This window comes from Apiospora aurea (genome assembly GCF_038362705.1).
Source record: "Apiospora aurea strain CBS 24483 chromosome Unknown utg000001l_segment0_segment0, whole genome shotgun sequence".
NCBI classification, from domain to species: Eukaryota; Fungi; Ascomycota; class Sordariomycetes; order Amphisphaeriales; family Apiosporaceae; genus Apiospora; species Apiospora aurea.
The window spans coordinates 2,298,069-2,315,079 of record NW_027117388.1 but is presented as its reverse complement, the minus strand read 5'-3'; the positions used below and the strand labels follow the sequence as shown (position 1 = coordinate 2,315,079).

The 17,011-nt window shown below is 41.1% G+C and overlaps 2 protein-coding genes across 2 annotated transcripts; both read left to right on the top strand.

Moving 5' to 3' along the window:
• Positions 1 to 1,192: 1,192 nt before the first annotated feature.
• Positions 1,193 to 4,831, top strand: PG986_000707 (uncharacterized protein; the record flags this gene model as incomplete). Its single annotated transcript, XM_066836929.1, has 6 exons — positions 1,193 to 1,289; positions 1,379 to 2,503; positions 2,565 to 3,133; positions 3,237 to 4,587; positions 4,663 to 4,737; positions 4,800 to 4,831. 6 exons carry the CDS (start codon positions 1,193 to 1,195, stop codon positions 4,829 to 4,831), a joined length of 3,249 nt encoding a protein of 1,082 aa, XP_066705822.1.
• Positions 4,832 to 6,535: 1,704 nt separating this feature from the next.
• Positions 6,536 to 7,943, top strand: PG986_000706 (uncharacterized protein; the record flags this gene model as incomplete). The annotated part of the gene is made up of 2 exons (XM_066836928.1): positions 6,536 to 7,334; positions 7,609 to 7,943. The coding sequence occupies 2 exons, from the start codon at positions 6,536 to 6,538 to the stop codon at positions 7,941 to 7,943; spliced, it is 1,134 nt and encodes a 377-aa protein (XP_066705821.1).
• Between the last annotated feature and the right edge of the window lie 9,068 nt (positions 7,944 to 17,011).

Sequence of the window (17,011 nt, the reverse complement as noted above, 5' to 3'; positions counted from 1 at the left end):
GGTTTGTGCAATTGGCCAGAGTGTGAGACGAGTGGTGTTGCATGAAAACGCCAATTCGCGTCTTTGCGCGACGTTACCAACGACGCCAATGATGAATTTAACCCTTATTTAGCCGCGTGCCTGCTCAAAATACAACAGTCGGGGAAGACCCGTGTTGAAACCATTGAAACATATAACAAGAATACCTCACGTCAAGGACACGAAGAAGACATTGACGCATTTTGATTGACAGGTGTTTGTTTAGAAACAATATCCGGAGCTGCACTGACAGAAAGACGACGTTGGAGATGCAAATAGCGGCCGTAGTGGGGGAGAGCTGCCAGGCTACATACAGTACAGGCAGTAGCTCGTACAGGGATTTAACCTAGCGCCCGCGGCATCAGCGGCGTAGCTTCCCCCGCATCCGCATCGACCGTTCGTTCCTCAGCGCATCCTCACGTGTCTCCACCCCCACAAAAATAGTGCACACCACCAACTGCCATCATCCATGGGTCATTGGGCCGTTGGCGGACTGGCGAGAGAGATGGGCATCCTGGATGTCACACTGTGATACCGGTCCTTCCCCTTTCGAGGAGGGCAAATCGATCGTGTCAAGTCGAAATCGGGCTTTCGGCTGGTTTAACCGGCCCTTCTTTTTATCCCCCAATTCCCATTGGGACCGACCAGACAATCTGTTGGTTGGTGGCTTGGATACGGTCCAGGAAGCGTGCAGTTCCTGAAACGCTCTCGCAGTGGTAACCTTGCGGGGTACCTACTGTACGTTGACTGGGTTGTTGGGCGTTTTACCCTTCAAGGCTGCGGCGTATAAGGCATGGATCCCAGCTTCCAAGCTTCCAAACTTCCAAGCTTGCCGTGATACTTGCCAGCTTGCCTGTCACAGTGGCTCTGAATCGAGGGGGAAGGAGGGGAAAGGTTAAGTGATTCGACCAGGGTGTGTGCATCTGTTTCGCCAAGGGAGGGCTCTCTTCGGCTGCACCTCGTTCGTCCCATCATTCGTGCAGGAAAGACCTAACTCCAGATTGTTTCTCGTTTCTTCATCGCCTTCTCTTTTTTTCTTCCGTTTCCTCAAAGTGTCTCACTCTCCCATGAAGAGTAGTTCCCGTCCTCGCTACCGGGACACCTGTGGTTAGCGAATGACGGATGTTTGCTCTGCTCGCGTGTGTTCGGCAGACACCTTGCATGATTCGGTGCCATGATATCGCCGAGCCTGCTCCGGCCAGCGTGGGCCGCTAACCACGCCTCATTCCGGGCGCTGGAACGCCTTAGCCCTTCGACATCGCGACTATTAGGTTCGTGGAGACCCTTCTGAGACCCCCTAACCAATGCGACCAGCCTCTTTACAGGGCGCCCGAAAGCTAAGACACTCTCCTCTCTCCAGAATTGCCTTCCTCGTCGGCTTTTGTCTTTTCCGGTCATAAGCGATGGAGCAGTGTCCACGTCAAGAAGCCGGTTGTGATACCTGCCCTGCCGCCGAAGAAGCGCGATGGCGCACGTGCTGTGGCACCGCGCGTTATCCAAACGACGGCTTATTCGACCGCCATCGAGCCGCCATCTACGCCCTTTGCCAATCTGACCGTCGGTGTGCCGCGCGAGACCTTCACAAACGAGCGCCGCGTCGCCATCACGCCTCAAAACGTTGCCCTCCTGAAAAAGAAAGGCTACGGAAAGGTGCTGGTTGAGCGCGGCGCCGGTGCTCCAGCCGACTTTCTAGACAATGCTTACGAAAGTGCTGGCGCGACCCTTGTTGATCCCGGTACCATCTGGTCCGCTGCCGATATCGTGCTGAAGGTTCGCGGGCCTAACACGGCTGAGATTGACCGCCTGAAAGAAGGCGCGACTATCATCTCGATGCTGCAGCCCGCGCAGAACAAGGATGTCGTCGAGAGACTTGCGGCCCGCAAAGTTACGGCATTTGCCATGGACATGATCCCGCGAATCTCGCGTGCTCAAGTATTCGATGCCCTTAGCTCAATGGCCAACATTGCGGGGTACAAGGCTGTCTTGGAAGCTTCGAACAACTTTGGACGCTTCCTAACCGGTCAGGTCACAGCCGCCGGAAAGATCCCTCCGTGCAAGGTTCTGGTGATCGGCGCCGGCGTGGCTGGCTTGAGTGCAATTGCTACTGCGCGCAGAATGGGCGCCATTGTTCGTGGATTCGATACGCGCAGCGCAGCTCGCGAGCAGGTGCAGTCGCTCGGGGCTGAGTTCATCGAGGTCGAAATCGAAGAAGACGGGTCTGGTGCTGGAGGCTATGCAAAGGAAATGAGCCCAGCATTCATCGCGGCCGAAATGAAGCTCTTCACGGAGCAGGCACGCGACGTTGACATCATCATTACCACCGCACTGATTCCTGGAAAGCCCGCCCCCAAGCTTCTCACCAAATCCATGGTAGAAGTCATGAAGCCCGGATCTGTGATTGTCGATTTGGCTGCTGAGGCGGGGGGCAATTGTGAGAAGACAGAAGCGGGGAAGCTGGTCACATATAACGATGTCAAGATAATTGGTAGGTCCCCTAGACGTAGTGAGGCTGCAGTAAGAAGCTTGACAGCGCTGACCAATGATAGGATACACCGATCTGCCGTCCCGGCTGCCTACCCAATCTTCCACACTGTACTCTAACAACATTGTCAAATTCCTGCTGTCCATGACCCCTCAGGAGAAGGCGTTCGGCGTCGACCTGAATGATGAAGTCGTCCGTGGCTCCATCGTCACCCTCAAGGGCGACATTCTGCTACCTGCCCCACGACCAGCGCCTCCGCCAGCTCCAGCTGCCAAGCCTGCGGCCAAGGTCGAAGAGGTCGTGGCCGTAACACCATTTCAAAAGGCGTCGCGTGAGGTCGCCGGCGTAACTGCCGGTATGGGAACTGCTCTTGCCTTGGGCAAGATGACGGGCCCTCTCTTCATGGGCAATGCCTTTACGTTTGCTTTGGCTTCGCTGATCGGATACCGTGTCGTATGGGGCGTCGCACCAGCACTACATTCGCCTCTCATGAGTGTTACCAATGCGATCTCCGGTATGGTCGGCATTGGCGGCTTCTTCGTCATGGGCGGCGGTTACTTGCCTGAGACTCTCCCGCAGACGCTTGGGGCGGCTTCAGTTTTGCTAGCTTTCGTGAACGTCTCGGGAGGTTTCGTGATAACCAAGCGCATGCTTGACATGTTCAAGCGTAAGTTTACCCGATGCATCAGCTTCAACATCAGGCTAATGAAAGTCCAGGTCCGACTGACCCCCGGAGTATCCGTGGCTTTGGGCTGTTCCCGGTGTACTGTTCGGTGGGGGTTTCCTAGCCGCCGCTTCCACCGGCGCGGCCGGGCTTGTTCAAGCTGGTTACCTCGTCAGTTCTGTACTCTGCATTAGTTCGATCTCAGGTTTGGCGACCCAAGCCACCGCCAGGATGGGTAATCTTCTCGGGATCCTTGGTGTCGGCTCTGGTGTTTTGGCATCTCTTCTCGCTGTTGGGTTTTCGCCCGAGGTGCTCACGCAGTTCGGCGCACTTGCTACCATCGGAGGTATTGCAGGGTTTCTCATTGGAAAACGAATTACGCCCACAGACCTTCCGCAGACTGTCGCCGCACTGCACTCTGTTGTTGGTCTCGCTGCTGTGCTTACCAGTATCGGTAGTGTCATGGGCGACCTATCTCATGCCACGACCCTGCACCTGGTTACTGCTTACCTCGGCGTCCTCATCGGAGGTATCACCTTCACCGGTTCCATCGTCGCATTCATGAAGCTAGCCGGCAAGCTGTCCAGTCGGCCGCTTCACCTACCCGGCCGCCATGTCATCAACTCTGGTATGCTGGCTACGAATGTAGGGACCATGGGTGCCTTCGTCGCGATGGCGCCTGGATCGCCGACGATTGCGGCCATGGCCTTGGGCGCCAACACGATCTTGTCTTTTGCCAAGGGATTCACGACGACGTCGGCCATTGGTGGCGCTGATATGCCGGTCGTCATCACAGTGCTGAACGCTTACAGTGGCTTCGCCTTGGTCGCCGAAGGATTCATGTTGCAGAACCCGTTACTAACCACGGTCGGCGCTCTGATTGGAGTGTCCGGATCCATCCTGTCTTATGTGATGTGCGTGGCCATGAACAGATCGCTCACCAACGTCCTGTTTGGCGGCATATCGGCACCGACGAGTAACGAATACAAGATGGAGGGTACCGTAACCCAAACGAACGTCGAGGAAACGGCCGAGGCGCTCGCCAACGCAGAAAGCGTCATCATCGTGGTCGGGTACGGCATGGCCGTGGCCAAGGCGCAGTATGCCATCAGCGAGATTACGAGTGCGCTGCGCGCCAAAGGCGCCAACGTGCGCTTTGCCATTCACCCCGTCGCCGGTCGCATGCCGGGCCAGTGCAATGTGCTGTTGGCCGAAGCCAGCGTGCCGTACGACATTGTACTCGAGAGAGACGAGATCAACGACGATTTCGGCGACACGGATCTCGTGCTGGTCATCGGTGCCAACGACACGGTCAATCCGATCGCGCTGGAGCCGGGCAGCCCTATTGCGGGCATGCCGGTGCTTCATGCATGGAAGGCGAAGCAGGTCATTGTCATGAAGCGTGGCATGTCTAGTGGTTATGGTAAGTCACGTGCGATAAGAAGCCGTGGCGCTTGCTGCTTCTCTCGATTGATCGACAGCTAACGACTTGATGCAGCGGATGTGCCCAACCCCATGTTCTATATGCCTGGCACTAAGATGTTGTTCGGGGATGCCAAAGTCACTTGTGACGGTAAGTCGCTTGGGCTGCTTTTCCTTCCTCTCTTCTCTGACATTTGCTGACAAATGACGTAGCAATCAAATCTGCGATCGAATCTCGGGCCTAGAGTAGAATCTGGCATCGTCACATCTTCTCTGGGTCTCTTTGCTTCATTCTCCGCACTGGATCACATTCCAGGGCGGCATTTTACTTCATGGAATCTTATGACATATCATTTTCGGCATAGACGTCTTCCTGTTGCCGAGTTATGCACATTGTTTACGACTTTACACGTTAAAAAGAGAACCGCTGTTCTGAGGCTTAAATTTAACAAGCGTGGAATTCTATTTTATAATATATATAACCTGCAAAATATGAAAACTTCGTGGGCGCCTGAGCGGAAGCGAGCCCAGCAAGCCAGGGCTTTCTTTTCAACCAACCGTGATCTAGACAAATGAGCCGAGATGTTATCGGGGCGAAGGCCGGTGCACTCTTCTATTAGTGTTGTACAGTTCATGCGGAGGTGCTTTTCATCCGGCACGTGTCCTGTAGTGGTTTTGTTGCCGGAAAGACCAACACCGTCCTCACTCAGCAGCCCCAGCCGTAATTGATCTGACACACGTTGCTGGAACACGCGCTCTTTCCCTGGCCGACCTCACAATTGATTAAGGCATAATTAGGACTCTGTTCAATGCCGTACGAGCAATTGTTTCTACCTTTTTCTTTACGAGAGCTTTTGGCCATATCTCCGCGACCTCCAAGTGTGGGGGTCGACAAGCGTTGCTGGCCTGTCCCATGTATCTACACTTTCCGCCTAGATTTCCCGCCTAGCCTACGGCGCCAATGGCTGCAGCGCGATATCGTCTCGCAGGGCATCACGGCCGACAGCACGACAGCTGGCCCAGAATGTGTCTCAGCACGTTGTCATATTCTTTGGCGTCCGATGAACGATCTTTCGAATGGCCGGTAACGGAGGGATTGTTGCATCTGCATAGTTGGTAGGCCTCTTGCATGCACCATGCCTGTCCGAATCCAAATGCGAATAGATGCGAGTTAGAGTCACCTGTGCATGGGTGGTAGGCCTCTCGCATTCAACCCGTCCGTCCAAAGCCACCGCCACCAAGAACTAATGAAGCTCCAACACAGCCGGTTCTTTCGTCTGTATTTTCGATCCCATCATCTTTGCTCACTAACTCTCAAACATTCCTCCTTTGGAACATCGCCGCTTACTTCAACAACCAAATACCATCAGTAGTGTTCTCAAGACGAAACTCCCCGGCAGTCTCCTGTCAGTCTTCATCCGCTTTCCAGCCCGCCAACATCCCATGTGAGGATACTGCCCCTGAATCTCCCGCCCACATCACATCGCAATATGGACTGCCAACCGGGTTCGGGCCCAGGTATAGAGATGCAGATACAGGCTTCAGCCGGACTTCCTTCATGGAAACTCTACTGTATGATACCAAGACCATTCGCTTTAGGATTGGTTATAAGCATCCTTACATTAGCCGCGCTGTCCGCCTCGCTCCTCAACTCCGCCAACTCCGATAAGTTGGCACAGCGGCCAGAATCTGAAAAGCCCCCTACCTTCTAGGAGAAAGTGTCCACGACAGAACTGGCGGCCCTGGATGCTGGGATTGTGGGAGAAAACCCCCCCAAGAGGGGCCAAGACCCACAGCCAATGAAAGCACCTCTGAAGATGAATTACCCTCAAAAAGGGACAGCTCGGAAACGGCAGGCTTCTCTGCTACAGAATGGCATCATTCCAGAACCCGGAACGCCAAACGAGGAACTCAGCATGATCGGTAAACTCGCGACTGTCACAGGAACGATGGGTGTAGGAAAAGGCAAGGCCACAAGTCAAAGCCGTCACAGTGACGACATACCCAACGAGGCAGGGAGCAGTGTTGCCATCAAAACTGCTCAGGACACCTCGGAGGCAAAGCCTGCTGCTACCTCGCCCCCGCGACAGCCATCGGGCCCATCGAGAAAAGAGATCAAAAAAGGGAAGAAAAAGAAAAAGGCATCTGCGTCCCACGCGGATTTGGTTGAAGAGGATGCCAGGATGAAGAACCAACCGTATCCGAGGGTAAAGGTTGAAGTAGACCCCAAAGAATCTAAGCGGTTTACGGATTGGGCACTCCGCTGCACGACGGGCAAACGAATGTTTGTATTCACGGATGGCGGATCATGCGCCCAGGCCTCCTCAGCAGCATTCACTTATACCTGCTTACCGGAGGGCCAGGTGCCGCGAAAGAAAGCTTGGTATGATGAATCATATGGTATCGTTGGCGATATCCAATCGCGAGAAGCCGAGATGATCGCCTTAATAAAGGCCCTCGAGGCTATAGTGATGGAGGCAGAGCGGCAGGCATTGGACACGGAAAACCCATTGCGCGTCTTCGTCTTCACTGATTCGCGAGACAATCTTCATTTCTGCCAGGTAACCTTGACGAATGGAAAGGCGTGCAGTGGATCCCGGGGGTTCGCTCGAGACAATGTGAGCCGGGCCCTGGAAAAGATGATGAATCAGATGCGGTCGATGGACTCTACCGTCAAACTCGAGCTCCATTGGGTAAAAGGCCATTCATCAGTACATCACAATAAGCGGGCCGACAGTCTCGCCTCTAGTGCGTTGCAATACCGTAAAGGAATACATGCGAAATACCAGGCATGAAACCGCGAGGGCCGCCAGAGGGTATAATCTCATACCCCTCGCAGACATAAAGCAACGACCAGAGGAAGCCATCGTCCAGCGAGCTCATGATGTCGTGCAAGAGCTTCAGAGGGAGGTCAGGACCGCTACTCAGCAACAGATCGATACCACGGTTGCTTTCCAGGCCAGAATGGAGGCGCAGACTAGAGCGATGGAACTAATGATTGAATCTCTCAATCGATTCGTAGCCATCATGGATCCCGAACATGTCGATTTTCGTTCAAAAACCGTCGCAGTGGCAAGCCCATACTCGCCCAGAGCCAACGAAATCCCTGAGGTCGAACCGACCGATGTCGGCAGTGTCGTGCAGATCCAGACACCAGAGACGCCAGAACAAGATGCTCAGGGCATGATGACGGAGAGGCAGGAATTCCCGGGCGGAAATAGCCCAGAACCGATGGGCAGACGAAAGACAGAGGAGCTTACAGGCGAGAACATTGCACCGAAGAGGCTGCGCAGAAGGCGTCAGGCTGCTCTTGTGTTTCTCAAGATCAGCAAACCATTGCGTTCCTGGTCTCGGTAAAGCTGGGTGAGAAGTATTGCTGCTGTGTTTATAAGCTGCCACTCTACTACCGGCTTCGTAAACCTCACCATGGATGGCCGATGCCAATAGCATAAAGTAAAATAGCATCTATATTCTACCCCTTATTCAAGGAGAAACTCGGCAAATTCGTCTCCACCTTTACTTTGTACAGCCTCGCCATCCATGAAACCATGGGTATAGCTCCAAAGTTAACAGATTGTACCACTTTCTACGACAAAGGGGTGAAGCGGGGGTATCTTACCATTGCCCAATTAGCTTAAAAGTTCCTCTTTCTCCCACCGGCCTCAAGGCAAACGGAACTTCGCCGCCTAGGAGTACACCGACCTCGTCGCCCGTCTGCAAGGTAGGAGGGCCTATACCCATGTGCCCCTGCTCGGTCACAAAGAACCTTCGACCACTCAGTCTAATTTCGCTAGATGCGACTTGTTTTTCCATGTCACTGATCATACGCTTTGTGGCTGCTGCATCTTGTGGTGGGATTAGGCTGTCAGGCCTATTTAGCTTACGCCTCTTATCTCGCGGGTTGTTGCTCAATGTCAATCCGGGATAGTGGTCGATGATCCTGCAGTCCAGATTTACCGTTCTCTAAAAAGCATCCTTCCCCTTCTCGCTCTTCATGCGGCCAGGTACGACCTGGTCTAACATGGCTTCCCACTTATTTAAGATGCAACCCCTTCTGGCGCCCTCCCCCCCTTCGCGCCCCCGCCTTTTGCTCGTTTTCCCACCTAAATTAAATATCTTACTAGTTTTATATAAAATTAACGAAAAATGGCAATAATATACTATCGCACGGCAGAGAGCGTTCGGATGGTATATTAAGTGTTAAAGTGTTGTTTAAAGGAAAGAAAAAAAGGATAACAGAGAAAGGTGCTACCGTGCTAATAAATATATAAATGAAATATTTTGCGTAGCGCGCTAGGCGCGTTAAAGGGCGACCCCTTATCTTTATCCTCCTACGACACACCCCTTAATTAGTTTATTAAGCAGGTTAATTATTTACGTAAGTAAAATTAAAGCTATCGTGAGCTAATAATTATAAAGTAAAGGTACCCTAGTAATTATTACTTAAAAAATAAAAGTCTTAGCTTATTAAAATAAATATAATATATTCCGCTCGTAATAATTATTAATATAAATAATAAGTATAGCTTTAAATAAATAATTAATTACCCCGTAATATATTATAAAGTATTTTTAAGCGTAATTAATTAGCCTAGCTTTCTTTTTTTTTTCGTGCTCTTATTATTATATATATAAATTTTTATATTACGCCTCGCCTATAAACGCTTATTAACTACGAAATAGTTTATAATTATTACTTTAAACTTATTTTATAAAAACTTTTACACCGTTCGACCTATTATATTTACCGGTAAATCGATGCTACGCGCTTAAACGGCTTCGCGATACTAATTTTAATATATAAAGTTATAAACTTTATTTTTAATTTATATATTATTAGTATTAACGAAGGAGAAAGTAATAATAAGCCTCTTCGTAGCCCTATTAAGTTTTCTTATAAGTATAAGAACGATAACGAAATACTCTCGCTTTTAAAAGATTTTAAATAAATTATTATTATAAGTCGAGCCTAGCGTAAAAAAGATGTTAAAAGAAAGGCTCGATATAAAGCTAAGTATACTAAGCGCGCTTTGTAATTCGATTAGTTTTTTATTAAGCCCGCTATTATTATTAAAGAGCTCGTTATTACCCCGGCTAAGTTCGTTTTTAACCCTGCTAGTATTATTAAAGAGCTTATTATTACGCTTATTAAGTTTATTATTAAACCCGCCGTTAAGCCCGTTATTAAACCCGCCGAGCTTATTATTAAGCCCGTTAAAACTCGCGCCGCTCTTACCGCTATAAGCGAGGATTAACGTTAAACTATTATAGTATTTTTAAATACCGCCGTCGCCCGAGGTAAGCTTTTTACTAGCGTTAGTTCGCTTATTTAGTTAAGCACCCCGATTTTTCTTAGCCGTCGAGCCCTTTAAAGCTCCTCGGGTGAGAGTTAAAAGTTTATTTAGCTTAATAAAGTACGCTATAATACGTATATAAATTGTTTACGCTTAATGTTTTTTAATATCGTAAAAGTTTTCCGTTACCGTGAAACCCTCGGTTTTAATATTATTAAATATTTTAATTATTATAGATATAATTATATATACGTATCCCTATAAGCTATTTAATATATTTTAATATATTAATATAATTTAGCTGTAAAAACCCTGCCCCCGTAACCGTTCGTCGTGTCGCCCGCTATTTTATTAAGGAGGCCGTTAATTACGCTATTTAGAATAAAGGTAAGACTAATATAAATTTATTAAAATACTTAGTAATTTAATCTCGCTCGTTAATAATATTTATAAAAGTAGTTTAAGGAATATCGTTATACGTTTTATACGCTTATAAACGTCGAGGTTATAAATTAAGCCTATTATTTTTACGATAGTATTAACGAGCCTGCCGTTATTAATGCTTAACGTAAAATTAATAACCCGTTAAACACCTCGTTTATTTTAAGCCCCTCGTTTACGCTTTCGCCTAGTATTAGTTTTAGTGTACGTAGTTATCTTACTAAGAAACGCCTCGCCCTTAAAAACCTTTCGCCTACTTCGGCAGGATCCGATTTTAAGGATCCCTTTACTAGCACTAACTCCGAATTAAATTAAGCAGTTAACCCTTGTTTTATTATTATTAGTGTATTACCCTTAATAATATTAAATATTTTATAGCGTTCTTTATTTTTTCGCGTTTAAAATATATAAATTAATTAAGCCGGCGTGTTTATTAAGACTTCTCGCGAGCCTTTATACTTTAATAGTTTTTATCCTTCGAGGTTTAACTCTTTAAATTAATAGAAATCCGATGGTTATAATAATTATTTCGTTATTACTCCGTGCCTGCCTTTTTATAATATATAATTAAACTGCCGAATATTTTATAGGTTTAAAAGTTTTCTCTAGTGTTCGAACTTAATACGTAGAAAGTTCTTCGTTAATTTATTTATTAGTATATCTTTTATAATAAAATAAATTACTTAGAAAGCTCGTTTTTAATACTTTTATCGTAGTTAAAGGTTTTAAATATTTACGTATTTTAACCTCGTAGAGATCTTTTCCCCTTAACTTATAATTAGCTTAATAGTTTACTAATTATCGTAATATATCGAGAACGGGGTGTTAAATACGAGTTTTAAATCTTTAAATAGACGCTTAAGTGTAATTAATTCTTTTATTACCTACTATAAAGTTAATAACTTTACCTTCGTAATTAATATAGTAACCGTGTTTTACTAAGCTGTTTTTTATACGACTAAACTATCGAATAGTATAATAATATACTTATAAGACGATTTATACGTTTTTAAGTTATTCGCGAAAAAAGCGTTATTTATTATAATTAACGTTTAAACGCCGTTCTTTTATTTTTCGAAGGAGATTATTACGAACTTAGTATTATAAGCGTACCGAATATATTAATTAGCGGTCTTAAGGTGCTTTTCGTTAAGGTTTATTAAGAACTTTAATAGTTATAAGTATATAAATGTAATATTAAGGCGAATTATAATAAAGCTATAAAATAATGATTTAATTTACTCTTAATAAGCTTTAATCCGCGACTTTAATGTTTCGCTAGTATACTTTAATAGTTCCTCGGTTAGTAGAGGTGTTATCGTAGCCCGTGATACTTTTAAACTATATTTAGTTATTATTTTCTCTAGGTAAGTATTATAAGATAATTAGAGACGCTTATTAATTTTATTTTTAACTATACGTACGCTAAAGTAATAAGCTATATTACTTTAGTCTTTTACTTTATATACTTATTTAATGTTAATTATTAGCTTATCGGCTTTATCTTACTTTAATTTCCGGTAGTAAACTAAGAAGTTATTTATATAAAAAACTACGAATATAGTGCGCTTTTTATTATAAAATAAGTAAGGTTTTTTCCTTAAGCCGATAAGGCCTAGCTTACGAAAAGTGCTAGAGAAGTCGTTATATTATAATAGCGGAGATTTTTTTAACTCGTAAAGAGCTTTATAAAGCTTAATATATATCCCGGCTTGTTTATACCCTAAAAGGAGTTTATAATATACTAGTAGGGATCTTTTAGCGAAGGTTATATTAAGGAATATATTAATTATATTAAATTGTTTCGCTTTTAAGTTAAATTTCGTAATTAAAGCTATTACGATTCGAAAGGATCGTGCGGTTAATACTACGGTATATATACTCGTAAGCGAGTTTATATTTTATTTATCGTTTCGTACGTAAATCCGAGCTTTATATAGTATATAAACGTTGTTTTCGTCGAATTTATCGGTAAATACTTATTTTAATAATAGTAAAGTACTATTATAAGGGCGCTTAATAATTTCCTAGGCCCTTATTTTTATTAGGTTATTAATTTTTCGCTTAGTGACGGTTATAAATTACTTTCTTTTAAGATGAGTAGCTACTTTATTTTAAAAGCGTAGAGGTAGTTTTAAATAAGGTTTAAATGCCGCTTTTTTAACTACTTTTTCTAGTGAATATACTTTCGCAACGGTGGTATAAGCAGTACGGTGTTCTTTATTTCTTAATAGTAGCGCCTTATTAATATTAGAAAAGTAGGTGATAAAAAACGTATACGAGGCTACCGTAGAAGTTATACGAAGAGTTAATTTATTATAATCTTTTAGTTTTTATGGGCTATTCGGCTTTATTTCGCTATATAGCACGAAAAACGTATTTTCGGTGTTATTATTTTTCTGTTTTTTTAGCCGTAGTAAGCGTAATCGCTCTTAATTAAGCTCTTATAATTTTTTTATACGCTTTTAATGGCGCGTACGCGGTTTACGTTTAAGTGTAGACGTTTTTATTACTTTTAATAGTATAATTATAATAATTTCGTTCTAGATTTCTTTTATAATAAAAGAAATGTTTTTAAAAGCTTACTACTCTTTTTCCCTGCCGGATTACGCTACTTTTCGTTCTTCGGAAGCTTCTAAATTTTTAAGGCTCTTTATACTAGTAAGCTCGCTCGTTTAGCGTTTTTCGAAAATAAGTAGCGGTGGTTTACTTATTTCGGTTCCTTTTTCCGGGCTTTTAACCGGCTCTTTTATTCTAGACTTTTTTTCCGGTTTAAGTATACGGCCTAGCGATAAGAGTCCCGTGTTACTCGTATTATTACGCTCGGCTTTATAATTTTCCGAACGTAATTTAAGTATTAAATTCACCTTCGAGGCTTCGTCGATAAGCGTATTAAAAGCTGCCGCACCTTTTAAGTTTAAAAGGACTAGCCTTTTAGGCTTTCCGGGATAAAAAATAAGATCGGTAGAGTTATTTAACTCCTCTTATAATGTTAAGGTTTAAAGAGTAAAAGTAGTGTGTGGTAATAATTTAAAGCTTAGAAAGAGCGTAATTTCTTTAACTTTTTTAACGAGCTCTTTACTTTAATTTAACTCTCTTTTTCCCCTTTTTTAATAAATAAGGTCTTTATTAAACCTAATATTACGCGAAACGATAACTTTCGCTAGTTTAAGAATCTATATACGGTAAATATTAATAGCTTCGTAGTTTACTAAGTACTTTATATAACCCTTTAAAAATACTTTAAATTCCTTGCGTAGCCGGCTTTTAGCTCTATTACGATCGAATATATAAGCTTTACACTTAAACGTTTATACGCCGCTTTAATTAAACTTTAAATCTATTTAAAAAGCTTTAATTTACGTAGGATTATACTATTTAAAGTAGCTCGTAAACTACGAATCTAGCACTTTATTAGGGCTCCGCTACCGTTAAAATTAAGCAGGATATATATTTAACAGCCTAGTAATTATTTAAACAGTTTCGGGCTATAAGTTTTTTAATAGGTTAACGTTTACTTTTATCTTAAAAACGACGTTTATTATCTTTTATCCTATTCGCTTTTAATTATCTATTAGCTCTTTAGTGTTTACGGGCCTTTATTTTATAATAATACTTTTTTTTTCGCATTAAAGATTATATTAAGTGCTTTTTTAAATTCTTAGTAGTCTAGTTTCTTTATTATACTTAAAATAGTATATAAAGAGATTATATTTACGTTAAATATACCGCTTAAATTTTTTTATTACTTTAAATAATTTCGTATACGAACGAGATCTTATAGGGTACGCCTATATTTTACTATTATAGTTATCCTTTAATAGTAATATATATTTTAAAAGTTTATACTTTAAAGGGTACTCGAAGAGGTTTTAAAGTATATAGTAAAAGGGTTTAAATGCTTTCTTAGTAAGTCTTCGCGAAATAACGCGTTTTATAAGCGACGTTATATATATTTCGCATTTTAACTACGTTAAACCCTTAATTAAAACACTTTTAGCTACGTATACGAGCTTTACGAAAGCTTTTAAACCTAAATATTTTATTCTCGTATATTATCTCTCTCTTAAATTTATTTTTATATAAACTTTCTTTGCGGGCTTTTTATTCGCTGTAAAGCGTTTTATCGTTATATAAGTGCTTATTACGCCGGCTATATTTATTAGTGGAAGATTAGTGTAAAAGATAAATAAAGGCTTATATTTAATAAAAACTAGGTTACCTTTTTTTATAAGCCTTCGTATCACGACATTATTTTTTAGCGATCTTATTCGTAACGTATAATCCTTTCTATAATATTAAATATTAACGTTTTTTAAAAGCGGTTCGGAAATAATATTAATATAAAAACCCTCGATTAGTATTACTTTATTAAGCTTAAAATCGGTTAGTTCGCCTCGCGCCGTAAAAGTATCCCTTATAATTCTTACCTCGTACCTTTTAATCGAAAACGTAATTATACCTACTTTTATAAATTCACTAGCCGAGGTTAATATTAAAGACCCTAGCACTAGTAAGTCTTCGCTATTAATAATATAATAAAAATTATAACTATCGATTAAGGTTAATTATAAGAGGTTATATAGTTTTTAATTTTAATAGACCGATATATTAAAGTTTTTTTAACGCTAAAAAGCGTACAATTAATAATCGCGTATAATACTTCTTTTTATACGAAACTATTTAAATTAATTTAACTAAGCTTAATAAACTATTAATATAGCGAGGCTTATTTAATATCGAAGTTTAATTAGTGTTTAATCTTTATATACGTTTTCTAGTTTAAGTAAATTAACCGGTTAAAGGGTTTACTTTTAATTTTTTTAATAAGAGTATACTTTAAAGAGTAGTAGTTTACTAATAGCTAGCGATAATGTAGCCGAGCATTAAAACGGGGTTTATAAGGATAATTATAGCTTAATAAACCTTACGACCTACGATTATTAACTAATCCGTATTCTTTCCGCCCACTGTTAAATGAAGCGTAGAACGAATATTTTCCCCTTTTCGGCCCGTTCCGTTTCACCTGCTTTTTTAATAGCGAGTTTAATATAACTAAACTTATTAATATATATCCTTTTTACTCCGTATAATTAAGTTCCTCTAATCGGCGTTAACCTTATCCTAGTATTAATCGCTTATTAACCGCTTTAAATTATATACGGGTTATTAAATATCCTTATACTTCGGGGATTCTTTTAAAAACCGCGTTCGTATAAGCTTTACTTTATTATACTAATTAAAGCTAAGGATTTTCTCCCCCTAGTTTAGCTCGCTTTAAGAGTTTATTATATTAATTTCGAACGAAAGTAATATACGAATTCGCGGAAGGTTTAAACTATTATTTAAACTAGCGAATAATATTTTAAAGCGTAAGCAGTTAATTTAACTCGTAAATATTACTATAAGCTACGTTAACGTACGCCTTTAAAACCGTAAACTTAATTCACTCGCTAATAATAATAAAAGCATTTTTTCGTACTATATAACGGTATATTTTTATGCTTTATTTATTTTATTTAAATTTAACACGCTTAATAATATTATTAGTAAACGCGTTATATATCGGCTCCGAGTCTTTTACCGCCGTATATACGCTTATTACAGGGTCTATTAAACTAGTTTCGTTTACTAGTTAAAAGTTTTCGGTTAAACCCTGCTTAATTTCGTCGATTATACGTAATTTAAGCTTATTATAAAGATAAACGTCGTTAAGTATATTAAGATCGAGGTGTATTTAAATACTACGTTCGAGAGTATTTATTTTAAACAAGTTATACTAATTTAACTAGTTTCACTTAGTCTCGAACCTAATATTAGATAGCTTAATAAAGAGTTTAAACATAGTGAGCATCGTAAAAGTAATAAAAAAATAAAAAAGTATAAGAAAACATAGATCTAGAATCGCTTTTTAATACGTAGGGTTTAATAAAATAAACGGTGTAATAATAATAACGAGCTTATTTAATAAAAAACGCCGGGCTTATAACTATCGTATAATAGAAAGCGTTCAGATAATATATTAAATACTAAAGTATTGTTTAAAGAAAAAAAGAAAGGATAAAAGAGAAAAGTGCTACCGTGCTAATAAATACATAAATAAAATGTCTTACGTAGCGCGCTAAGCGCGTTAAAGGGCGACCCCTTATCTTTATCCTCTTGCGATATATACCGAGTTTATATAAAAATAGTATTAAATTTAAGTGAAAATATAAAGTTAAGGTATAAATTTAAATAAGTTTATTAGGGTAAATATAGCTTATTTTATAGTGTTATATATAAATTACTAGTAAAATATAAATCGAAATAACCTTTTAAATAAATTATTTAAAAATAATATTTAATTTTAAATCTCGATAATACTTAAAAACAAAACGTAATATACTCATTTTAACTTTTATACTATTTTATTTATTAAGTTATTAAAATAGTAAAGTTTAAATTAAAGCTTACTAAGAAATTTTAAGCGGGAGTATTTTCTCTTTTTAATAATTCATTAAATAATTTTTTTAAAGCTTTAAATTTTAATTATTATTATGGTAAAAATGGTAGAAATTACATTTATAAAAAGATTTTATAGTTTTTATAATAAACTAAGATTATATACCGTGTTTTTAAAATTTTAAAAATAAAAGAAAATATAAAATATATTTTTAAATAAATATAATTTTTTAATTAAAAAACCTTAAA